This window comes from Mustelus asterias, chromosome 10, assembly GCF_964213995.1.
Source record: "Mustelus asterias chromosome 10, sMusAst1.hap1.1, whole genome shotgun sequence".
NCBI lineage: Eukaryota > Metazoa > Chordata > Chondrichthyes > Carcharhiniformes > Triakidae > Mustelus > Mustelus asterias.
Genome location: NC_135810.1, coordinates 1,505,750 through 1,532,697, shown reverse-complemented (window position 1 = coordinate 1,532,697; position 26,948 = coordinate 1,505,750). Strand labels below are relative to the sequence as shown.

The window sequence follows — 26,948 nt, the reverse complement described above, 5'->3', positions numbered from 1 at the left end:
TTGTTGTGATTGTTGTTCCCGCTTCCCGGAAATCGGGACAGTTGAATTTCTAACCCAACGTCTTTGTCCTTCATCCTTTGTCTTTAAGGAATGAACCCAAACACTCCCCATCATCTTCCTGCCCACCACTCAGCAATAACACATCAATAATGGAGCCATGAAGGATTTTGGAAGATGCTGAGATTGGGCAGATAGCCATGTGCCTTCGAGTAGACAGTGTGTGGGAGGCAGCCCATGGTGGCGTAATCAAACACCATGCCAGATCCGTGGAGCTCAATGACCTCTCGTTCCGAGATTCTTTCTCTCTAATGTTCCACATTAACTGTTTATTTAGTAATTCAGCTTTCTGTAAAATCATTGCCCATCAGACTGTGAAATGGGCTTTTCTGCATTACCAATGCCGTGGCCACCAGATAAACTCCCAGTTCACTCCAATCAAACTGCCCTCTCTTTGAGGGGATGTCACCCTCAATTTCACTGAACCAATTCCGATTCCTTTCCCCCCTCCTCACTTGCACCCTCTCCCCTTTGTCGCCTTCACCCCTCTTCCTCTCCCCTCCGTTTCCCTCCGCCCACCGCTTTGTCTCTTCGCTTTCCCCTTTCCAGGGAGGAGATGCCCTCCAAGGTCCATGAAGGAATTTGCATATTTATTACACCTTCATCCACGGCCAGTGAGGTTCTCTAAAAATGTAATTGCAGTTGTTATGTCAGGAATGGGACAACTAATGGGCAGAATTTAATGCCCTCCCATGTGGTGAGTGTGATGCTGGAGGGGGGGCATTTAATTGCGTGGAGAGAGCTGGTTGAAGACCCCTCACCTCTGCCCCAATTAATTCCAGGGTGGGAAGATTCGTGATTGGCGCTCCTGCCCACCCCCCCCCCCCCCCCCCACCACCAGTTGAGGCCCTATAGAGGGCAACTAAAGCCCATCTAAAATCCTTATCCCACCACTGCTGGTATTCGCCCTGTGACCTCGGAAAGGGGGACCTGCTAAGACCCACACCCCTGTCCACGCAACCCACCATCCCCAAGCCTCCCGCCGCTGAGTCACATCCCAGCATCACTCATCCTGTGGTCTGGATCCCTCGGTGATCCTAGCAGCAGCCGAGCAACAGAACTGCCAGCCAGTCAGAGGAGGTGGCTGTTGGTGGGAGGGCAGACTTCTGCATCCAGAATCCTTGATCTCACTTCAGGCCCCCCACTGCCCTGTTAAGTGCCTGATTGCCACATAGCTTGGCAGAATCTCCCCCAAAGGAAAGCAACGTGAACCCCCCCGGATCTCGAGATAGTGTGACAGACCACTCAATATGTGCAGAGAAAAACTCCCACAGACAGCAATGGAAGAATTGACCAGATAATCTGTTGTGGTGGTGTTGGTTCAGGGGTAAATATAGCACTCCTGAGTACTGCCCCTCGATACTGCACCTCTGACAATGCAGCACTCCTGAGTACTGCCCCTCGATACTGCACCTCTGACAATGCAGCACTCCTGAGTACTGCCCCTCGATACTGCACCTCTGACAATGCAGCACTCCTGAGTACTGCCCCTCGATACTGCACCTCTGACAATGCAGCACTCCTGAGTACTGCCCCTCGATACTGCACCTCTGACAATGCAGCACCCCTAAGTTTTTTTTAAAGTTTAAAGTTTTTTAAAAAGTTTATTTATTAGTGTCACAAGTAGGCTTACATTAACACTGCAATAAAGATACTGTGAAAACACACTCCGGCACCTGTTTGGGTACACTGAGGGAGAATTTAGCATGGCAAATGCACCTAGCCAACACGCCTTTCGGACCATGGGAGGAAACCCACACAGACATGGGGAGAACATGCAAACTCCACACAGACAGTGACCCAAACCAGGAATTGAACCCGGGTCCACGGCACTGTGATGCAGCAGTGCTAACCACTGTGCCACCATGCCACCCTGAGCGATGCTCCTCGATGCTGCACCTCTGAAAGTATAGCACTCCTGAGCATTGCCCCTCGATACTGCACCTCTGACAATGCGGCACTCCCTCAGAACTGATACTGAAGTGTCAGACTAGAATTTGTGTTCAGCTCTCTGGAAGCGCCACGGATTCTTGCGAGTGTAGAGACAGATTGTTAACTGACTACACAAGGAGAAATTAGGACAAATGACCAAAATGTCAAAGGAATATCTTAAAGGAAAAGAGAGGGTTGGAGAGGCCGGGGGAATTAAACCAGGGCCGTTGCAACTGAAGGCACTGCCAGCAATGGAGCAGCGATGGGAACCAACAAGACACAGGGTTGGATTAGTGCAGAAACCTTGGAGGAGATCGGATTATTTGATGACTGCAAGAGTGAGCTTTGCCTGAGTAACTTAAAGTTGAGTCTGAGTGTCAGCTGTGATCTGCAACTTACCCTGAAGCTTTGTTGTCATTTATCCTGATTTGAACAGCTCCTGCGTTATTCATTTTACTCAGTATTTATCCGCCACTAGAGTGTTTCCAGGATGTGTCATCCAACTAAATATTCAGATAAACAGATTGCATAATCTGCAATTATGCGTCAGACTTTAATCGGAGGAGAGAAGTGACGATACCAGTGCTATTCTCTGCATTCAAATTACCCAGAGCTTTCCGCTGAGCTGCCTTTTTACTGCCTGAGTTCAGAATAAACATTGAGCATTTTAAACATGTTTCAACAGGAGTCACTTTATTTACAGGGTTCAGGTTCCTTCCTGGTTTAATTGCGTTTTGAGGATTTATGATTTGGAACCATTTTAACAGCACAGATATAATTGCTTTATTGATGTGTGCCTAAAAACTGTAATATTGATTTTTGGGATATGGAGTGAGTGGCGAGGTTTACACTTATCACCCAAACTCAGTCATTAGAAAAGGATTTGTGTTTCTGTCGCATTTTTCATCACAGCAGAATATCTGAAGGTGCTTTCAGCCAATTAAACACTTTGTGAAGTGTAGTTACTGTAACCCAGTTTGTGCTCAGCGAGCTCCCACTGTGTGATAATGACTAATCTGTTTTCCTGATATTGGTCGAGGGATAAACAATGATCAGGAAGTTAAGGAGAGCCCCCCAACTCTTTTTCAAACAAACGCCTCAGAACCTGTAACGAGGGGTGGAATTTTTCACGTTTTCTGCAGAGTGTCACAGCGGCGTGGGGAAGGTGGTGTTGATGCTGCCGGTTTCCATGGGAACTGTCTCCCATTGTACTGCCCGCAACTTGGAAAAAGAAACTGGAAGGGGCGGGTCCCACAACCTCAGGCTGACAAGGCGGGCCCAGAATGAGCCCACCCCACCAGCAGATTCGCCATTTTTAAAGTCCTCATCTCCCCCCTCCCCCCCACCACACCAAGCACTGCATTCACCTGAACTTCTCCAGCGATTCTCCCGCCAGCTACACACCACGGGAGACCAGTCATGATTCAGGCCGGTGTGCCTCACGCTGACATTGAATGGATAATGTTCCGGGGGGGGGTGGGGGGTGGAATGGGTGTAGATGCCTGATAATTAGGCTTAACTTTATTTTGATGGGGTTGTCCTCCGTACATTGTTGGGAATCTCATTAGGATTGTTTTCGCTGGAGTTCAGACGAATGAGGAGGGATCTCATAGAGAATTATAAAATTCTAACAGGTCTAGACAGGGTAGATGCAGGGAGGATGTTCCCGATGGTGGGGGAGTCCAGAACCAGGGGTCACAGTCTGAGGATTCAGGGTAGACCATTTGGGACGGAGTTGAGGAGACATTTCTTCACCCAAAGAGTGGTGAGCCTGTGGAATTCATTACCACAGGAAGTAGTTGATGCCAAAACATTGAATGTATTCAAGAGGCGGCTGGATATTGCACTTGGGGCGAATGGGATCAAAGGTTATGGGGAGAAAGCAGGATTAGGCTATTAAGTTGCATGATCAGCCATGATCGTGATGAATGGCGGAGCAGGCTCGAAGGGCCGAATGGCCCCCTCCTGCTCCTACCTTCTATGTTTCTATGTCACAGGCGGGGACAATTGCGACGTGACTTCCCGCCGACGTGTAAAGCGATTTTGGCTTCTCGCGGGGCTTTGCTGTCCCGTCACCATTTACGCCCAATGTAAACAGGAAGTCAAAATCCTGGTCGTGGTTGAATACCTCACACCTTGAGGTATTTAAGGAAATTTGGCATGTCCGCGACAACTCTCACCAACTTTTATAGATGCACTACAGAAAGCATTCTTTCTGGATGTATCACAGCTTGGTATGGGCTCCTGCTCTGCCCAAGACCGCAAGGAACTACAAAGGGTTGTGAATGTAGCCTAATCCATCACGCAAACCAGCCTCCCATCCATTGACTCTGTCTACACTTCCCACTGCCTCGTAAAAGCTGCCAGCATAATTAAGGACCCCACGCACCCCGGACATTCTCTCTTCCACCTTCTTCCTTCGGGAAAAAGATACAAAAGTCTGAGGTCACGTACCGACCGACTCAAGAACAGCTTCTTCGCTGCTGCTGTCAGACTTTTGAATGGACCTACCTCACATTAAGTTGATCTTTCTCTGCACCCTAGCTATGACTGTAACACTACATTCTGCGCCCTCTCCTTTCCTTACCTATGTGTGGTGTGCCTTGTCTGTATAGCGCGCAAGAAACAATACTTTTCACTGTATACTAATACATCTGACAAATCAAAATCAACTTGTTTCATTGTTTATTTTATGAAACTTAAGTATAACTCCAGCTTCAGCGCATCAGCACATTTTGTTGACTTGTAAATCCATGATAATAACCAAAACTGGTTCCTTTAGTGGCACAGTGGTTGGCACTGCTGCCTCACAACTCCAGGGACCTGGGTTCGATTCCCGGCTTGGGTCACTGTGTGGAGTTTGCACATTCTCCCCATGTCTGTGTGGGTTTCCTCCGAGTGCTCGGGTTTCCTCCCACACTCCAAAGATTTGCGGGTTAGGTGGATTGGCCATGCTAAATTGTCTCTTAGTGTCAGGGGAACTCGCTAGGGTAAATGCATGGGGTTATGGGGATATGGCCTGGGTGGGATTGTGGTTGGTGCAGACTCGATGGGCTGAATGGCCTCCTTCTGCACTGTAGGGATTCTATGATTCTTTCTGGGAAGTCAAACTGGCGAACAAACTAAAGGGACCTGAGCTGCTGGGAAATCCACATGACTGTTTGGTTCATTCACACATCACAGACAGGATGTGAATGACTGGAAAAGACTTGTTGACACATTAGACTGCCATGACTTCACAAAATGAGTTCATCAGAAAGTGCTCATTGAAAGCTTGAAGTGATGTTATGTCCTGAATTGAAATGCTACGTAATGGTTCTTCTGACATTTATTCACACAAGGTGACTCAGTATTACATTATTCATTGCTTCAAGACTCGGAAAGTGGAGTTGTAAGCCACACAAGCTCATAAACACCAAGCTAACCCTTTTGAGAATAATGTGTAACTTCACCGATGAGAAGCGGACGTGAGTGAGATTTCGGGAACCAACGCTCTGAGGGAACTAAACTCTCGTTGTCTTAAACACCCCCTCCCAGATCTTCCGCTTCTCCAGAAAAAAGACCTTGCATTTATGTAGCTCCATTCACGGCCTCGGAACATCTCAAAGAGCTTTTGGAGCGCAGTCACGGTCGTAATGCAGGAAATGCGATAGCTAAGTTGTGCACAGCAAGCTCCCACCAACAGGATTGTGATGAATGAGTGGGTAATCTGACTCAGTGATGCTGCTGAGGGGATGAATGTTGACCCGCACCATGAACACAGAAAAATTCAGCGGAGTGAGTGAACAGCCCTGTCCGCAATCACAAAGTAGAATCTACAGATGATGGATCTGTGTTGCAGCTACGCAGATATTTGTTGGAAAATGACAGCTGGAATTCTCCCCGATCTTGGACACCCCGCTGTCGCTGCCAGTGAGGACGGAGAATTTGGCGCTCAGCCAGATCTCTGTTCACGGCAGCGGGACTGGAGAATCCCAGCCGCGGGCGAGGTCGGAGAATCCGGCCAGACATCCAGATGCCAAGGTGTGATGCACACACGGGATTGTAGGGGAGCCATGGGGAACACACTGTGCACCATGGAACTAAGTCAGGAAAACATTGCAAATATTCATTCTCAACTGATTTGAAGATTAGCGAGAGAAATAAAATAATCATTGCGTCAGAATGTTACTTTCTTCATGGTTTGATCAAGGCTCTCGTTTTATTTGCAACTTAAAATGCTCGCTAATTGTAACAGCTGTAAATATACGTGGCATTTTGGATGTTATCCATTTGCTTCTTAATGTCTGACAAATTTGTGAAATTTTGCTCTGGTGTTCTGCCACTTTGCAAAGGCATCAAGGATTTCAGAATCAAACCCGTAGCTGAAATAAGCTGATGGAATCTTCTGTATGACCACCCCATACATGTGGCAACAACATAGAACCATAGAACCGTAGAAAATTACAGCTCAGAAACAGGCCTTTTGGCCCTTCTTGTCTGTGCCGAACCATTTTATGCCTAGTCCCACTGACCTGCACTTGGACCATATCCCTCCACACCCCTCTCATCCATGAACCCGTCCAAGTTTTTCTTAAATGTTAAAAGTGACCCCGCATTTACCACTTTATCCGGCAGCTCATTCCACCCTCCCACCACTCTCTGCGTGAAGAAGCCCCCCCTAATATTCCCTTTAAACTTTTCTCCTTTCACCCTTAACCCATGCCCTCTGGTTTTTTTCTCCCCTAGCCTCAGCGGAAAAAGCCTGCTTGCATTCACTCTATCTATACCCATCAAAATCTTATACACCTCTATCAAATCTCCCCTCAATCTTCTACGCTCCAGGGAATAAAGTCCCAACCTATTCAATCTCTCTCTGTAACTCAGCTTCTCAAGTCCCGGCAACATCCTTGTGAACCTTCTCTGCACTCTTTCAATCTTATTTACATCCTTCTTGTAACTAGGTGACCAAAACTGTACACAATACTCCAAATTCGGCCTCACCAATGCCTTATATAACCTTACCATAACACTCCAACTTTTATACTCGATACTCCGATTTATAAAGGCCAATGTACCAAAGGCACTCTTTACGACCCTATCCACCTGTGACGTCACTTTTAGGGAATTCTGTACCTGTATTCCCAGATCCCTCTGTTCAACTGCACTCTTCAGAGTCCTACCATTTACCCTGTACGTTCTACTTTGATTTGTCCTTCCAAAGTGCAATATCTCACACTTGTCTGCGTTAAATTCCATTTGCCATTTTTCAGCCCATTTTTCTAGTTGGTCCAAATCCCTCTGCAAGCTTTGAAAACCTTCCTCACTGTCCACTAAACCTCCAACAAATAGCACCTTTAACGTAGTCAACATCCCAGAGCACTTTGCAGGAGCAATAATCAGGCAACAATTGCAACACTGAGCCTCATTCAGAGGTAGTGGGACAGGTGACCGAAAGCTTTGTCGAAGGGGTTAGGGTTTAAGATCTTAAAGGTGGAGAGCAGGATAGAGAGGAGGAGTGATAGGTGGGGGGAATGACAGAGCTCAGATAGTGGAAGGTACGCCAGCCAATGTTGGAGCAAATAAAATCGGGAGTGGACAAGCTCCGTGGCGAGAGTGAGGACTCGGGTGTGGCAGCCCAAAATAAAATCTCCAGTAAAATAAAAACTCAGGAAATCCAAAAATATAATTCCAGTGCTGTTGTTAATTACCAAGTGAGACTCCGGATAAGCTACAAGTCTGGGCCGTTCTGTTAGTCAGGAGCAGTTCACTGTGGAGGAAATTGCCAGATGGACAAAATGTATGTTTATGTGTTCCTTTGTTTGGGCGGCACGGTGGCACAGTGGTTAGCACTGCTGCCTCGCAGCGGCAGGGACCCGGGTTCGATTCCGGCCTCGGGTCACTGTCTGTGTGGAGTTTGCACATTCTCCCCGTGTCTGCGTGGGTTTCCTCCGAGTGCTCCGGTTTCCTCCCACAGTCCGAAAGATGTGTAGATTGGATGGATTAGCCGTGGGAAATGTGTGGGGTTGCAGGGATATGGTGGGGGAAAGGGCTTGGATAAGATGCTCTATCAGAGAGTGGGGGCAGACTCGATGGAATCCGATTCTATGAGATTGTACAAATGGGTTCTGAAAGTGTTTCTGGGAGATAAACTCCCTCAGCCGCCGTGTGTCCTGTTTGTACCTTCGCTGCAAGGTTGTAACACCTTAATTGTGAACAGCATTTTCAAAACAAGCAGCATTTTTGCACAATATTGACTTGTGGACATAAGTATTTACAGCAGACCATTCGGCCCATCTGATCCTTGCTGGTATTTATGCTTCACATGAGACTGTTCTATCCCCTCTTCACCTCACCCCATCAGCATATCCTTCCATTCCTTTCTCCATCATGTGTTTATCCAGCTTCCCCTTAAATACAAAAAGAACAAAGAACAAAGAAAATTACAGCACAGGAACAGGCCCTTCGGCCCTCCAAGCCCGCGCCGACCATGCTGCCCGACTTAACTAAAACCCGTACATCTAAACGATTCACCTCGATCACTCCCTGTGGGAACAAGTTCCATATTTTCTGGGTAAAGGTGTTTCTCCTGAATTCCATATCAGATTTATTAATGATGATCTATTTTGATGGCCCCTGGCTTTGAACTCCCCACAAGTGGAAACATCTCTGCATCTACACTGATTATAAAGTCATCCGTCATATCACGTCACATCCTCCTCTGTTCTATCCTCAGCCTATTCAATCTTTCCTGATGGTTATAAACTCTCAGCTTTGGATCCATCCTTGTAAATCTGTTTCTATTTTTCTCCAGTGGGCCAATATCTTTTTTGTAATATGGAGACCAGAACTGTTCACAGTTCAGCAAGTGTGGTCTAACCAGAGGTCAGGAAAGTGAATAGTGTTCCTAATGTATTCAACACATAGAGACCTATAATATATATTATTGGGACATCACGGTGGCACAGTGGTTAGCACTGCTGCAACACAGTGCCAGGGATTTGATTCCCGTCTTGGGTCACTGACTGTGCAGAGTCTGCACGTTTTCCCCGTGTCTGCGTGGGTTTCCACCGGGTGCTCCAGTTTCCCCGCACAATCCGAAAGATGTGCTGGTTAGGTGCATTGGCCGTGCTAAATTCTCCCTCAAGGTACCCGAACAGGTGCCAGAGTGTGGCGACTAGGAGATTTTCACAGTAACTTCATTACAGTGTTAATGTAAGCTTACTTATGACACTACTAAATAAACTTTATGTATAAGTGGGGTCCAAACCAGGTTAAAATGGAGACCAGAGAAATATATTGCAGATGACAAAAATCTGAAATAAAAACACAGAAAGACTCAGCCAGTCTGGCAGCATTCGTGGAGATAATTAGAAATAACTAGCTTCAGATGAATGGTTCTCAATCTCTTTCTATCTCCACTGATGCTGCCGTACCTGCTGAATATCTCCAGCATTTTCTATAATATTTTGCTGTAATAGTTTGGATAGTTATTGGAGAATAACTCCACATTCCAAAGATGTGCGGGTTAGGTGGATTGGCCATGCTAAATTGCCCCTTTGTGTCAGGGGGACTAGCTGGGGTAAATACATGGGTTACGGGGATAGGGGCTGGGTGAGATTGTTGTCGGTACAGACTCGATGGGTCGAATGGGCTCCTTCTGCAGTGTAGGGATTCTGTGACTCCATAAAAGAACAGAATTCAGCCCCTGCACTGGAGAAGTATTTTTGAGAAGGGAAATCAGTAACCAATCGCATCTTTCTGTTTCCTCTTCCCAGGTAAAGTTGCCATCAAAAAAGAGGAACTTCAGAAATATCATAATCGAGACACCTGGTTCCCGCTTCAACCGGTGGATGCTGATTCGGAAGTTCAGGTGAGCTCAGTTGTGTAATTACAGTGAAAGAAGTAGAAAGATTGACATTTATATAATGTCTCCCACAACCGCAGGGCATCTCAAAGCACTTTGATGGCAACCAGTTTGCACACAGCAAGCTCCCTGCAATGTGATCATGACTCAGTCGTCTTGATTTTACAGTTAGAAGTCTCACAACACCAGGTTAAAGTCCAACAGGTTTATTTGGTAGCACAAGCCACAAGCTTTCGGAGCGCTGCTCCTTCATCAGGTGAGTGAGTCCTGTTGGACTTTAACCTGGTGTTGTGAGACTGCTTACTGTGCCCACCCCAGTCCAACGCCGGCATCTCCACATCTTGATTTTAGTGATGTTTCACTGAAGGATAAATGTCGACCCAGGTTACCAGAATTCCACGTCATATATTCAAAATAGTGCCACAGGATGTTTTTAAAGTTGAGCTGAGAGGCATTCGGGCCTGTTTAATGTCTCATCTGTAAGACGGCGGGTGGGACTTTCTGCCCGAGGCCAACGGACCTTTCAACTGTTCATCAAATTACCCGTCCTGCCCGCGACAATTCCCATGGTGACGGGACAGGAAAATTTACCCCAAGCATCTCTGACCATGCAGCACACCCTTGTGCTGCCACACTGGAATGTCCGTCTGAATCCTGTGCCCACGTCTCTGGAGTGGGATTTGAACTCATCACCTCCCCCCCTCCCCTCCCCCCTCAGGCAAGATTGCTACTGAACCCCGGCTAACAGCACACAACAGATCTGAAACTCTGCGAGCTTTACACAGCTGGCTGTATTTTCAGCCTGTTCTGCGGTACTGGGTGAGGATTCTCATTGAGAATCTTCAGAAAGAAACTCACCAGGGCTCATCTTCAGCAGTGAAGAACATGCTTTCTGATTGGTTCCCGGCAAGTGAATAGTGGTTTTCGCTCCGTGCTGCAGATAGATGTATAAATTTCCTTCCCAGACATAGGTTACTGCCTCAAGTGAATAAATCTTTACCTGTCTGATGATGAGGAAAGTGTAGGAAGAATCTTCACACTGCATTGTCTGACTGGAAATGGCAGCATCTGGGACATGGGTGGTCACGTTTTGGGCTGATAACCTGGACCAATGGTTCAGGAAGATGAGTTTAAATCTCACCACAGCCTGTGGGAGTTTCCCGTTCCTGCCTTGCCAATCCACTGTTTCTTTGTAGCGTATATCAACAGGAGTAATTAATCAACCACTGTTCATGACATGAAGCCTCAGTCAATAAGAGACGATAAATTATAGAATGATCGCATTGATAGCCCTGTCTCTGATTAGTATATGAACCCAGAGACCGCCCGCCCTGTGCTGTGAGCGGCACTGGTGTTGCTGAATGGTTACACAGGATTATGTTGAGTTCGATGGCACACAACAGGCAACTGGTCCATGCTGATGTCCACACACAGCTCTGCCCAGTCTCCTCCCAGCCGACTCCATCTGCAGCCGTCATTTGGAACAACATTGGGACAGGATACATTTCACTGGGCGGAATTGTCCATTGAGCCAGTGCCGTGGGGGTGACTCCGGGGTGCCTTTCCCACTGACCAGGATGCTGGGATCTCGCACCAGGTTCTCCACCTGCAATCTCATTAATTACGCACAGGTGGCTTTCCCTCCGACTGTCCTGGTGGGCCGGCAGCTGATTCGTCCCCCCTGCCCTCAGCTGGTGGGTTCGAAGGTCCTGCTGCCATATTTAAAACCCAGTCCAGCTCACTCACATCACTCTCTCCAGCCCAGCTGTCGTCACCATGCAGGATGTCAGCAACCCAGAGGGAAAAGGCTGGCAGCTTCAAGGAGAAATCTGTTCCCCAATTCAACCCCCCCCCCCCCCCCCCCAGACCATCACCCTCAAGATGCCCATACCCCGCTGGGACCTCTACCCACATTTGGAGTCTTTGTGCATCCCCTTCCAGTGAACAATGTGGTTTCTCTTTGACCCTCTGGTCTGTGAGCTTTTCCTGCAGCTTTGTCGGGGTGCAGCTTCCCCTCCCCATCTGTCCTCCCTCTGCCTTCCATTCTTCATCATCCTCATCCACCTCCTTGCCCCTCTACCTGCCATCGTGAACCCTCACCCTTCCCTCTCTCCATGCACACCCCTCCTTCCACATTGCCCCCCTTCCTTCGTCAGGCCCAGACCTCCGATCTCACCTCGCACTCCACCCCCGGTCAAACTCGGACCGTTGTGTGGTGGCAGTATGAGTCCCCCAGCACGGTGCTGTCCAGATAGACACTGGTGTGTAGCACCAGAGGGATGGAGACCCCTGGACCCCCCCAGCTCCAGGCTCTGTACTGATCTGAGACGGTGACACAGGAGGGTCAGCGGGTCCAGCAGCACGGTGCTGTCCATGAAGACAAGCTCAGCACGGAGATGGAGGCAGGAACCGGTCTGTCCCGGCAGAGTGGGGAACAGCGGATCAGGAGCAGCGCAGCGCTGTGGCAGGAAGTTGTTGCACTTACCCCGGAGTCGCTGGTGGACTGAGGACCACCTTGTGTATGTCACTGATTACCGATCGGGTTTCCCACCCCCGGGATGTCTCGCTGGTGTGACGCATGTTTGGAAGGGCTGACGGGATTCTGGTGGGCGTTCGTGAGATATAAATGAATGCAAATGGCATTTGCCCCACCAGCTATCGGGAAGGTCGACCTGCCACGAACCTGCCATGGGAGAATTGCAACGAGATTTCACACCGGCGGGTTTCCGACTTTTTGCCTCCAGCTGGATTCACCGCTCCTGGCCGCCACCAAGCCTGCGGGAGGCTGATTGGGAAAAGCCCACCCAGGGTCTCTTGCAAGGTGAATTTAAAGCAGTCATCAGATTGTGGAGTTGTAGGCGAGAGCAGTCAGGTGAGCTGATAACTGCAGGATCAGCATCCCGAGCAGTGTACTGGCAAGTCAGGATGTCAACCTCAGCGCCTGGCAGGTGTTTCCCATTGGAAACTGTCTAGGTGTCGAACTGCCAGTTGTGACTGGGCTTCTAGCCAATGTGTCACAGAATTAAGATGAATGTTTGTGGGTAAAACCTTCAACAGAAAATTAATGTTTTGGGGAGGAAAAATATTAAAATTCAAAATGTTTCATTGATTATTTTGCAGAGATTTTCTTTTTGCTCCAATATTTGGTCAGTTACAACAAACAAAATCGCAGCAGATAAAAATCAAAACAACTCTCCCGGCCTCTGAACTACTCTGTCCATTTTTCACCCGTTAATTTTTTTCTGGGCTCTTTCATTGTGGACAGGACGAGTTTGTAAAGTGTCTGCTGTTTCTTCCTCTCTGTCAGTGTGGGAATTGTGCGAAGTTCTCAGAGTCCGAGTGTATTTGACACTGACACAAAGGGAACCACTCTGCACAGTTCATCCACACCATCTCCTTCCCTCTCCTCTCTTTTTAATCATTTATGGGATGTGGGTGTCGCTAGCAAGACCAACATTTATTGCCCATCCCTAATTGCCCTGGCGATGGTGAGCTGTCTTCTTGAAGCTCTGCAGTCTGTGAGGTGTAGGTACGTGACCGCTGAAGTGTTCCCCAACAGGAAGAGAACAGTCTTGCCTGGTGATAATTGCCGCTCGACAATCACCAGGCAAGACTGTTCTCTTCCTGTTGGGGAACACTTCAGCGGTCACGGGCATTCGGCCTCTGATATTCGGGTAAGCGTTCTCCAAGGCGGCCTTCGCGACACACGGCGGCGCAGAGTCGCTGAGCAGAAACTGATAGCCAAGTTCCGCACACACGAGGACGGCCTCAACCGGGATATTGGGTTCATGTCACACTATCTGTAATCCCCACGACTTGCCTGGACCTGCAGAATCTCACTGGCTGTCCTGTCTGGAGACAATACACATCTCTTTAACCTGTCTTGATGCTCTCTCCACTCACATTGTTTGTACCTTTAAGACTTGATTAGTTGTAAGTATTCGCATTCCAACCGTTATTCATGTAAATTGAGTTTGTGTCTTTATATGCCCTGTTTGTGAACAGAATTCCCACTCACCTGAAGAAGGAGCTTAAGGCTCCGAAAGCTTGTGGCTTTTGCTACCAAATAAACCTGTTGGACTTTAACCTGGTGTTGTTAAACTTCTTACTGTGTTTACCCCACTCTAACAACGGCATTTCCACATCAGGTGTAGGTACACCCACAGTGCTGTCAGGGAGGGAGTTCCAGGACTCTGACAGTGATAGTTATTTCCTACTTTGTATGACCCAATTCTGTGTAATTTTGATAAATTACTCATTCAGTTAGGAAAGAAAATCACCCTGACTGAGTAGTTTACGGGGTGTTTGTGTGGAGCTCACCAATAGCCCAGCCAGTCTTTGATGGATTTTATCCGAGTGTATCCTTTTCCCATGTAACCATTCCATTCCCGCATTCCTTTATTTCCCTCCCCCCCCTGCCCCTCCTCCCTCAAACACCCAGAGAACCAGTTCTGAAATGTTATTGAATCGCGACAGTGCAGAAGGGGGCCATTATAAATGGATCGAGTGATCAGCATTCTGGTGAAACTACATTGTACCCCCTCAATTCACACATCTTTCCGATTGCAAGAAGCCCAGAGCTTCCCACTGGAGACTTACTCAGGCTTTATATAAAGTCCTGATTATCTTTAGATGTCAGCAAATAAATCAACCTTTGGAAGTCAAAGATTCTTCCAAAAACGGACATCACGTTTTTCACTGAGTGTTAAAGTGGGTATCCTTAAATATCCCACCCAGTCTAATCCCACTCTCCCCTCACTCCCCACACCCTTTATTATCCCACCCAGTCTAATCCCACTCTCCCGTCACTCCCCGCACCCTTTAATATCCCACCCAGTCTAAAGCCACTCTCCCCCTCACTCCCCGTACCCTTTAATATCCCACCCAGTCTAAAACCACTCTCCCTCTCACTCCCCACACCCTTTAATATCCCACCCAGTCTAAAGCCACTCTCCCCCTCACTCCCCGTACCCTTTAATATCCCACCCAGTCTAATCCCACTCTCCCCCTCACTCCCCGCACCCTTCAATATTCCACCCAGTCTAATCCCATTCTCCCCCTCACTCCCCGCACCTTTCAATATCCCACCCAGTCTAATCCCACTCTCCCCCTCACTCCCCGCACCCTTTAATATCCCACCCAGTGTAATCCCTCTTTCCCCCTCACTCCCCGCACCCTTTAATATCCCACCCAGTCTAATCCCACTCTCCCCCTCACTCCCCACACCCATTAACATCCCACTCAGTCTAATCCCACTCTCCCCCTCACTCCCTGCACCCATTAACATCCCACCCAGTCTAATCCCACTCTCCCCCTCACTCCCTGCACCCTTTGGTTGAAAGGAAAGGTTGTGCTTTGCTGCCTTGAAAGGTTGATTTCACATTCTGTCATCCATTGCTGTTTGGTTTGAGGATGAATGAGTGAGTGCGCAGTGAGTGGTCTTTCCAGCCTCTATCTCTGTTATGATGTGTTCCACAAGTTATTGCAGCAAATTCACTCGGACACTGGCAGAGAATGTGGGTGGTCTACACTGTGAAAAGTCATCAGAACCCGGGGCAAAGAGTGGGTGTGTTAGACTCCCCCCTGTCTGTGTAACACAGCCCATACCGGCAGTGTATGTGGGACTGGTCTGTAAAATCCGCATTAGTGGGATGAGTACTTGGGGCTGATGTGAGTATAACATGCGGTGACGGGAATGTTTATAAGCCGGGTATTTGCAAGAACAGGTTTTTGGAGCTGGAAAGATAGGGTTGATTTATTTGCAGTGATTTATGACACTTCATGCTTTTTAGAGTAGAAACGGGTCAGGAGTTCCAGTGTTCCATTTACAATCCATTCACACTCCATTATTTTTCTCATTTCAAAACAGAATTCAGATTCTAAAACTGTTTTACTCGGGGTTTGGACTCCTGTTCTCTGAATTACAAGTTCAGGAACTTAAAGATTGCATCACCATCTCTGATAAGCCAGTGCAGTAGTAAGGGAGGGCTGCATTATTAGAGGGTCAGTAATGAGGGAGTGCCGCACTGTCAGAGGGTCAGTACTGAGGGAGTGCTGCATTATTAGAGGGTCAGTACTGAGGGAGTGCCGCACTGTCAGAGGGTTAGTACTGAGGGAGTGCTGCATTATTAGAGGGTCAGTACTGAGGGAGTGCCGCACTGTCAGAGGGTCAGTACTGAGGGAGTGCTGCATTATTAGAGGGTCAGTACTGAGGGAGTGCCGCACTGTCAGAGGGTTAGTACTGAGGGAGTGCTGCATTATTAGAGGGTCAGTACTGAGGGAGTGCCGCACTGTCAGAGGGTCAGTACTGAGGGAGTGCCGCACTGTCAGAGGGTCAGTACTGAGGGAGTGCTGCACTGTCAGAGGGTCAGTACTGAGGGAGTGTTGCACTGTCAGAGGGTCAGTACTGAAGGAGTGCTGCACTGTCAGAGGGACGGTACTGAGGGAGTGCCGCACTGTCAGAGGGTTAGTACTGAGGGAGTGCTGCACTGTCAGAGGGTCAGTATTGAGGGAATGCCGCACTGTCAGAGGGTCAGTACTGAGAGAGTGCTGCACTGTCAGAGGGTCAGTACTGAGGGAGTGCCGCACTGTCAGAGGGTCAGTACTGAGGGAGTGCCGCACTGTCAGAGGGTTTGTACTGAGGGAGTGCTGCACTGTCAGAGGTTCAGTACTGACGGAGTGCTGCACTGTCAGAGGGTCAGTACTGAGGGAGTGCCGCACTGTCAGAGGGTCAGTACTGAGGGAGTGCCGCACTGTCAGAGGGTCAGTACTGAGGGAGTGCCGCACTGTCAGAGGGTCAGTACTGAGGGAGTGCCGCACTGTCAGCGGGTCAGTACTGAGGGAGTGCTGCACTGTCAGAGGTTCAGTACTGACGGAGTGCTGCACTGTCAGAGGGTCAGTACTGAGGGAGTGCCACACTGTCAGAGGGTCAGTACTGAGGGAGTGCCACACTGTCAGAGGGTCAGTACTGAGGGAGTGCGGCACTGTCAGAGGGTCAGTACTGAGGGAGTGCCGCACTGTCAGAGGGTCAGTGCTGAGGGAGTGCCGCACTGTCAGAGGGTCAGTACTGAGGGAGTGCCGCACTGTCAGAGGGTCAGTGCTGAGGGAGTGCCGCACTGTCAGAGGGTCAGTACTGAGGGAGTGCTGCACTGTCAGAGGGTCAGTACTGAGGGAATGCCGCACTGTCAGAGGGTCAGTACTGAGGGAGTGCCGCACTGTCAGAGGGTCAGTACTGAGGGAGTGCGGCACTGTCAGAGGGTCAGTACTGAGGGAGTGCCGCACTGTCAGAGGGTCAGTACTGAGGGAGTGCGGCACTGTCAGAGGGTCAGTGCTGAGGGAGTGCGGCACTGTCAGAGGGTCAGTACTGAGGGAGTGCTGCACTGTCAGAGGGTCAGTACTGAGGGAGTGCTGCACTGTCAGAGGGTCAGTGCTGAGGGAGTGCCGCACTGTCAAGTGTGCAATCTTTCAATTGAGATACTAAACCAACAGTCTGTCTGACCTCTCTGACGGATGTGAAATATTTCATGGCACTATTTCACAGCAGAGCAGAAGGTTCTCCCGTGTGTTGCGGTGAGTATTGATCCCCCAGAGAATCAAATGAAAACCAGACTGCTGCGTTTCGCTGTAAAATAACCATGACTGCATTGCCGTTGAAGTGTTTTGAGACATTCTGGAGCGTGTGAATGATACTGTTTAGAAATCCAAGTGTTTGCTTCGGTAAAAAAGTAAATTTCAGTGAGTAGTTCCAGTATTTTCTTTCTGTGGCTGATGTCTGCGTGGTGTAACTCACATTATGATCACTGTTGCAGGGCAAAGTTCACCTGGAGCTGAGACTGAGTGAGGTCATCACTGATATTGGGACCATTTGCCATAAGTTGGCTACACGGTGAGTTACTATTTTATTTTGTGTCCTAGGGACCTGTCCGTGTGGTCTAATCAATTATTCAGTGAGATTTGCTGTGTGATTTTATCATTTACTTTAGTTGTGAGCTTGAGGGAGTTTGTGTGAGGAATCTATTTGATTAATTCTGTCTTCCTGAGGTCCCAGCCTCGATGTGAAAGCCAGCGCTTGTTTTTGGATGATGGTCAAAGTGCAGCATGTAGATGAGAAATGGGGGGGGGGGAGGAGGGGGAGGATTGATCCCTGGGGGGCACCAGAGGTAACGGTACGGGAGCAGGAAGAGAACCATTTCAGATTGTTTTCTGGTTCTGAGTGTTTGGTGAGAATGGAACCAAGGGTCCTACATTACAACAACACCACTTAGCTGGAAAGGGCTTTGGGATCATAAAATTGTGGAAGTAGAAAAGCATGTCTGTCTTTCTTCTGGGAAATTTGCATTTGTTTGATTTGTTCGTGGGATATGGGTATCTCTGCCCATCGCTAATTGCCCTGGCTTGCATTTTTTCGAAGAGTCAACCATTGGGTGGCACGGTGGTCCAGTGGTTCGCACTGCTACCTCACAGCACCAGGGACCCAGGTTCAATCCCCGACTTGGGTCACTGTCTGTGTGGAGTCTGCATATTCTCCCTGTGTCTGCGTGGGTTTCCTCCGGGTGCTCCAGTTTCCTCCCACAGTCTGAAAGACGTGCTGGTTAGGGTGCATTGGCCATGCTAAATTCTCCCTCAGTGTATCCGAACAGGCGCTGGAGTGTGGCGACTAAGGGATTTTCACAGTAACTGCATTGCAGTGTTAACGTAAGCCTACTTAAGACATAAATAAATAAACTTTAAAACTTTACGATGGATCTGGGGAAGTCTGTGGGCCAGACAAAGATGACAGATTTACTTCCCTTAAGAACCCAGATGGGTTTTTAACGACAGTCGATCCATGAGACTTTTCATTTTTATTGAATTCAAATGTCACCATCTGTTGTGGTGGGATTGAACCTGGAGCATTACACCCTGGGGGTCTGCATTACTAGCCCAGTGACAATACCACCACACCACAGCCTCCCTGTACATAGCTGACTGTGAGAATAGTCCCCGGTCTAAATGACAAAATGAACAAAACCAACTATTATAAAACACTAAACCGCAAATGTTTAACACTGAATAACAGGCACCATCACTTTTTTTTTTGATTGGACACCCTTCGAAAGGAAAATAAAAAGCCTTTTTTCAATCTGCTGGCAGTTTCCGAATTGTGTAAAAATCCTGACAGTAATCCTGGAGGGAATGGATAATGTGCTGATAAAGCCACACACACAAGATATGGAACAAGTACAGACTTGTACAGAAAGCTCTGACGGGAAGGAAATGATAACTGGGCTCCTGCTTGAAGGACACTGGAAATTACACAACAATTTCCTCATCAGCAACTCTCCAAAACCTCGCAGGATTTCAGTCAGAATTCTGGGCCGCTGTTCCGCAGATGGGAAATCTATTTTCAGCAGAATTCACGTGTCAGGTCGATGGGTTCACAGCCAGTGGAGAAAGTGAATCAGAGTCTGTTGTATATGTCATGTCCTTCCAGCAGTTTAATGGCTCAGTTTGAGACGGTCCAATCTCCCCCCATCATTTCGACTAATGCACTCGATTCATATCCCATTAATCCCTCTACATGTACACCCAGTTAGGTACGCGCACTGTCTGTGTCACACATAAACGCAGACGGACACAAACTGACACACCGAGACACATACTTACATCCACACACACACTCACATGCACAAACATCCACACTCAAGCACATAGGGTGGCACAGTGGTTAGCACTGCGGCCTCACAGCACAAGGGACCCGGGTTCCATTCTGGCCTCGGGCCACTCTCAGTGTGGAGTTTGCACGTTCTCCCCATGTTTGCGTGGGTTTCCTCCGGGTGCTCCGGTTTCCTCCCACACTCCAAAGATGTGTGGGTTAGGTCAGTTAGCCATGGTAAATGTGTGGGGACATGGGGATAAGGCCTGGGTAATCTACTCAGTGAGTCAATGCACATTGGATGGGCTGAATGGCCTCCTTCTGCAATGCAAAGTTTCTATGATATACGGACAGGCAAATTTATGCAGACACGCACAAACTCAAAAATGTACATACATCCATTCATGCACACAGAAACCCACATGTACACTCTCTGTACACATCAACACACATGCACAGATATGTACAATCACAGTGTCACATGCGCACGCTCTCTTTCACACACAGTCTACATTCAGGCAAATATATGCACACCCAGGCTCTCTCATGCACACACCTAAACTCACACTCTTAAACATACTGACACACTTAGGCACACACACGTGCACTACCCCAACTTCGTGCACACACAAGCACTCAGTGCTGTTGGCTTTGCATTTGAAGGGCACAAGTAAATTTAATCTTCCCTTAGAACTACTGGAAGAACACATGAATTATGTCAATTTGTAGAGCAGAATATTAACAAACGCGATGATATTTTGCCTGATATTTCCAAACTCTTTTTCAGTCTATTTAAGACCAGTGTTTTTTTTTGACAATTTCAAAACTTGTCAACAGAACCAACCACAAATTGTAAATTATAAGACTCCAATTTTATTCACACCCCCTCAGTACTGTCCCTCTGACAGTGCGGCACTCCCTCAGTACTGACCCTCTGACAGTGCGGCACTCCCTCAGCACTGACCCTCTGACAGTACGGCACTCCCTCAGTACTGACCCTCTGACAGTGCGGCACTCCCTCAGCACTGACCCTCTGACAGTGCGGCACTCCCTCAGTACTGACCCTCTGACAGTACGGCACTCCCTCAATACTGACCCTCTGACAGTGTGGCACTCCCTCGGTACTGTCCCTCTGACAGTGCAGCACTCCCTCAGCATTGACCCTCTGACAGTGCGGCACTCACTCAGTACTGACCCTCTGACAGTGCAGCACTCCCTCAGCATTGACCCTCTGACAGTGCGGCACTCCCTCAGTACTGACCCTCTGACAGTGCGGCACTCCCTCAATACTGACCCTCTGACAGTGCGGCACTCCCTCAGTACTGACCCTCTGACAGTGCGGCACTCCCTCAGTACTGACCCTCTGACAGTGCGGCACTCCCTCAGTACTGACCCTCTGACAGTGCGGCACTCCCTCAATACTGACCCTCTGACAGTGCGGCACTCCCTCAGTACTGACCCTCTGACAGTGCGGCACTCCCTCAGTACTGACCCTCTGACAATGCGGCACTCCCTCAGTACTGACCCTCTGACAATGCGGCACTCCCTCAGTACTGACCCTCTGACAATGCGTCACTCCCTCAGTACTGACCCTCTGACAATGCGGCACTCCCTCAGTACTGACCCTCTGACAATGCGGCACTCCCTCAGTACTGACCCTCTGACAGTGCGGCACTCCCTCAGTACTGACCCTCTGACAGTGCGGCACTCCCTCAGTACTGACCCTCTGACAGTGCGGCACTCCCTCAGTACTGACCCTTTGACAATGCCGCACTCCCTCAGCACTGACCCTCTGACAGTGCGGCACTCCCTCAGTACTGACCCTCTGACAGTGCGGCACTCCCTCAGTACTGACCCTCTGACAGTGCGGCACTCCCTCAGTACTGCAATGGGATTGCTCATTGGTATTTGTCTCCAAGTCTTTGAAGTGGAACTTGAACGCGCAGCTTTCAGGGAGATAGCTGCGCAGTATGTCACAGCTCAGACCCTTAAAGTGGGAAGGGATCTATTTGGTGGGAACCAAGGCTGGAATGTTACTGTCCAGCCTGTCACGGGAATCGGAGCGGGCGAAGGGCGGAGCATGGAAAGGTCCGTTGACTTTGGTTGGGATTTTACGGTTTCGGGACGAGTGAGGCCTCGTGTGTGTGCGGCACAGGAGGACTCAGAGAGTCAAATATTCAAACAGGTCGAAGAACAAATCTCGATGAAGGAAAGTGGGAGGAGAGACAGTCATCTCAACCGGAAAGTTAACTCAGACACACTGCACAGGATGATAGCGGGAAAAATCATCACGCTTCCAGTAATTAATCTTTTTCTTATTTATTCATTTCTAACCAGTGTAATCGAGTGCCAAGACTTGCCGATTGTCAATGGACAATGTGATCCGTATGCAACAGTTACCCTCTTGAGCCCATCCAGGTACCTATTCAAATTCCATTATTTATTATCACTTGTCTTTCACCCGCAGAAACAGCCCAATTTTAATTTCCATGCACCCCGACATTTCCCAGTTAGCTTTGCTGTATCGACAGCCTTGAAATGACTCCTGTATCTGGCCACTGGGTGATTTTGATTTGATTTGATTTAATTTGATTTGATTTATTATTGTCACATGTATTAGCATACAGTGAAAAGTATTGTTTCTTGAGCGCTGTACAGACAAAACATACCGTTCATAGAGAAGGAAAGGAGAGAGTGCAGAATGTAGTGTTACAGTCATAGCTAGGGTGTAGAGAAAGATCAGCTTAATGCAAGGTAAGTCCATTCAAAAGTCTGACAGCAGCAGGGAAGAAGCTGTTCTTGAGTCGGTTGGTACGTGACCTCAAACTTTTGTATCTTTTTCCCGAAGGAAGAAGGTGGAAGAGAGAATGTCCGGGGTGCGTGGGGGTCCTTAATTATGCTGGCTGCTTTGCTGAGGCAGCGGGAAATGTAGACAGAGTCAATGGATGGGAGGCTGGTTTGCGTGATGGACTGGTCTTCATTCATGACCCTTTGTAGTTCCTTGCGGTCTTGGGCAGAGCAGGAGCCACACCAAGCTGTGATACAACCAGAAAGAATGCTTTCTATGGTGCATCTGTAAAAGTTGTTGAGAGGCATAGCTGACATGCCAAATTTACTTAGTCTTCTGAGAAAGTAGAGGCATTGGTGGGCTTTCTTATCTATAGTGTCGGGATGGGGGGGACCAGGACAGTTGTTGGTGATCTGGACACCTAAAAACTTGAAGCTCTCGACTCTTTCTACTTCATCCCCGTTGATGTAGACAGGGGCATGTTCTCCTCTACGCTTCCTGAAGTCGATGACAATCTCCTTTGTTTTGTTGACATTGATGGAGAGATTATTTTTGCTGCACCAGTTCACCAGGTTCTATATCTCATTCCTGTACTCTGTCTCATCATTGTTTGAGATCCGACCCCCTACAGTGGTGTTATCAGCAAACTTGAAAATCGAGTTGGAGGGGAATTTGGCCACACAGACATAGGTGTATAAGGAGTATAGCAGGGGGCTGAGAACACAGCCTTGTGGGGCACCGATGTTGAGGATGATCATGGAGGAGGCCGCATCGAGTGAGTTTTTCACTCTGCTATCTGCAATGCAGTATTGGTTGTGTTACTGGATGATTAATCCAGGAAGTGAAGGAGGTGATTGTATTCAAACTCTCCACGTGGGGAAGCCCAGGGGACTCGAGGGTGAAATACTGGTTTAATATCAGCCCAGTAATGGGCAGTCGGTTTAGCTCAGTTGGCTGGACAGCTGGTTTGTGATGCAGAGTGATACCAACAGTGTGGGTTCAATTCCCATACCAGCTGGTGTTATTCATGAAGGCCCTGCCTTCTCAATGTTGCCCCTCGCATGAGGTGTGGTGATCCTCAGGTTAAATCACCACCAGTCACAGCCTAAGGTCTTCTGGGGCTATGGTGACTTTATTTACTTCAAATAAGTGTCAGACAGGGTATAAAATTAGCATTGCGTCTGACCCCATCAGTTTCTCTTTTAAAAAATTCATTCATGGGATGTGGGCGTCGCTGGCTGGGCCAGTGTTTGATGCCCATCACTAATTGCCCTTGAAGTGAGTGGCTTGCTGGGCCATTTTTGAGGGAGTTGAGAGTCAGCCACATTGCTGTGGGTTTTAGCCACAAGGTTACGCCAGAGAAGCTGCGCTTGTTTTTCTTGGCAGAAAGGTGATTGGGGGGAGATTTGATAGAGGTGTACAAGATTGGGCACAGTGGCACAGTGGTTAGCACTGCTGCCTCACCGTGCCAGGGACCTGGGTTCAATTCCGGCCTCTGGTCACTGTCTGTGCGGAAGTCTGCACGTTCTGCCCGTGTCTGCATGGGTTTCCTCCGGGTGTCACATGTAGGCCAGACCGGGTAAGGATGGAGACTTGTCTTGAGTTCATGTCCCACTGTTTGAGAATCCCTAACGCGAGTGAGTAATCCGACCTCCCCCTCTGCAAAGATACTGCCTGACCTACTGAGTATTCAGCTCCAACTGATTATCTCTCAGGTCTGCAGTATCTGCAGTATTTTGCTTTTGGTTTTTAAATGTTTCCAGGTGGTTAAAGTTCACCAAGGTTTTGACATTTGTTTTTGTCTTGGGCACTAGGTCTGAGCTGAAGAAAACAAAAGTAAAACGAAAGACTAACAATCCCCAGTTCGAAGAAGTGTTTTATTTTGAGGTAAGGTGAAGAATTGCTTCAACATCTCTGATCTGATCTTCACATGGATGTGGTGGGGGTTTTGGTTTAGTTTGGGTTTAACTTTGTGAAACTCAGTGTTTTCACAAATCATTAATACCTGGTTTTTCAGCACTTTCATAAACATTCGTGGAACTAAAGTTATCCACGTTTATTAATGTCTTCCTGATTTGCGCTGGATGGGTAAGTCAGCAGACATCTGGTACAGATTCCCAATGAGGATTCCCGCTGCTTACTCCGTGTTTAGCCTCTCCGTCCGGATTGCTGCTGCAGACTCTCGGAGCGGGTACTCAGTCCGGTTGTGAAACTCTTTGTTTCCAGTTTCGAGAATGTGTTTTAGAAATATCTGAAATAGCACAAAATGCAAACTGCTCAAACTGGCAGCAAAGTTTTCCTGCCTCACTGGAAACTCTCTTTATATTTGGGGTGTTTGTTCCATACTGTCCAGCTGCTAGAAGCTTCCGGGTCCTTCCGCTGGACTCAGCTAGGCCAGGATCCGAGCAGCGATTAAATTCCCGCCCTCCGGAATTCTGGAAACTCTTCATTATCTCTCCGCTCCTCGCAAAACCCTCCTCAAAAACCTTCAGAATTCTGTTTTTTTTCCCTTCACCTTTCAATTCCCCAACCCTTCCCCACTCCCCATTCCCATCCCCCATTCCCATCCCCCATTACTCATTCCCATCCCCATTCCCCACTCCCCATTCCCATTCCTCATTCCCCATTCCCATCCCCATCCCCATCCCCATTCCCCATTCCCATTCCCCATTCCTCATTCCCATTCCCCATTCCCATTCCCCACTCCCATTCCCCATTCCCCAGTCCCATTCCCCACTCCCCATTCCCCACTCCCCATTCCCATTCCCATCACCATCCCCATTCCCCACTCCCCATTCCCATTCCCATTCCCATTCCCATCCCCCACTCCCATTCCCATCCCCATCCCCATTCCCCACTCCCCATTCCCATTCCCATTCCCATCCCCATCCCCACTCCCCACTCCCCATTCCTATTCCCATCCCCATTCCCCACTCCCCATCCCCACTCCCCATCTCCACTCCCCATTCCCCACTCCCCATTCCCATTCCCATCCCCATCCCCATTTTCCACTCCCCATTCCCACTCCCCATTTCCCACTCCCCATTCCCCACTCCCCATCCCCATTCCCATCCCCATCCCCATTCCCCACTCCCCATTTCCCACTCCCCATTCCCCACTCCCCATTCCTCATTCCCATTCCCCATGCCCTATTCCCCATCCCATGCTCCCCATCTTCCATTCTCCATCCCATTTCTCCCGATAATGCCTTTCCTCCTCATTGTCAATGCCGTGGAGGAATCTTGCTTTATTTGAGGGGGTCAATGGAAAAGCAAGTTGCTGTCACGGAATGATGTGGGACAGAAAGAGGCCATTCGGCCCATTGCGCCTGTGCTGCGTGTGCCATCAACGATCAGACCACTGTATCTGTCATCAGTGCCAACTTCCACTTCAGCCCACTCTGAATGTGGACAGCAAAGTGTGATCAGCTCATACATGCTATTCCTTTGAGGGGCTGAAGGAACTCACTGCACCCAGTGTGTGCCTCACCTAAACATTGTGAATATGCTTCTCTCGCCACCCTTTGGAGTTGCGAATCAGTGTGTGGAATGCACAGCCGTAACTCACTGGGTTCCTCAGGCAGCACCTTGCAAACCCATGGCCACGGCCATCTAGAAGGACAAAGCAACAGACACCTGGAAACACCGTCACCTGCAAATTCCCCACCAAGCCACTCACCATCCTGACCTGGAAATATACCGGCGTTCCTTCACTGCCGCTGGGTCAAAATCCTGTAAATCCCTCCCTAACAGCACTGTGGGTGTACCTACACCACATGGACTGCAGCGGCTCAAGAGGGCAGCTCACCACCACCTTCTGGGTAGATGCAGCGAGGATATTCCTGATTGTGGGGGAGTCCAGAACCAGGGCTCACAGTCTGAGGATTCGGGGTAGACCACTTAGGAAGGAGGTGAGGAGACATTTCTTCACCCAAAGAGTGGTGAGCCTGTGGAATTCATTACCACAGGAAGTAGTTGATGCCAAAACATTGAATGTATTTAAGAAGCGGCTGGATATAACGCTTGGGGCGAATGGGATCAAAGGTTATGGGGGGAAAGCAGGATTAGGCTATTGAGTTGGATGATCAGCCATGATGGTGATGAATGGCGGAGCAGGCTCGAAGGGCCAAATGGCCTCCTCCTGCTCCTGCCTTCTATGTTTCTCAAGGACAATTAGGGATGGGCAATAAATTCTGGCCTGGCCAGTGATACACACTCCTGTGAATGAATAAAAAGCTATGTTGGATCTTGGCCTTACCATGTACACAGCAGAGTTAAACTCAAAGGGAATTCTAACCCCTCCATCATTGATCTGCTCCTTGCAATGTAGGTGACGAGACCCTGTAGCTACAATCGAAAGTCACACTTTGATGTGGAGGAGGAACATGTGGAAAAGATGGAAATCAGGTGAGATTATCTGGAAATCCTTCAGATGGTGTTTCATTCCCAATCTTAGGTGAAGGAACATTACAATTTCCCGGATTGGTTAGGATATTATTCTGTAGCTTTGTGTCTCTGCAGAGCTGGTGTGACCCATTTGTGAGATGATTCCACAACCCGCCCCCCGACAACATTCTAGGTGGGATCTTATCAACATTCGTTGCTGAATTAGAATTAATTCCATTGCTCTGCACTCAATCTCTGTTTTGCGTTTTATCGCTTTGATTTCTTTCTGGATCTTCCCTCCGGACA

General features: G+C 48.6%; 1 protein-coding gene across 2 annotated transcripts in view; it reads left to right on the top strand.

Moving 5' to 3' along the window:
* The window catches only part of rasa3 (RAS p21 protein activator 3), a 138,761-nt gene that overhangs the window by 69,904 nt on the left and 41,909 nt on the right, over nucleotides 1-26,948 (top strand). For both annotated transcript variants that reach the window (XM_078221484.1, XM_078221485.1), the window contains exons 4-8: nucleotides 9,747-9,841; nucleotides 17,644-17,720; nucleotides 21,807-21,887; nucleotides 24,072-24,144; nucleotides 26,587-26,663. In XM_078221484.1, coding sequence (XP_078077610.1) covers nucleotides 9,747-9,841; nucleotides 17,644-17,720; nucleotides 21,807-21,887; nucleotides 24,072-24,144; nucleotides 26,587-26,663 — 403 coding nt within the window. The remainder of the gene's footprint in view (nucleotides 1-9,746; nucleotides 9,842-17,643; nucleotides 17,721-21,806; nucleotides 21,888-24,071; nucleotides 24,145-26,586; nucleotides 26,664-26,948) is intronic.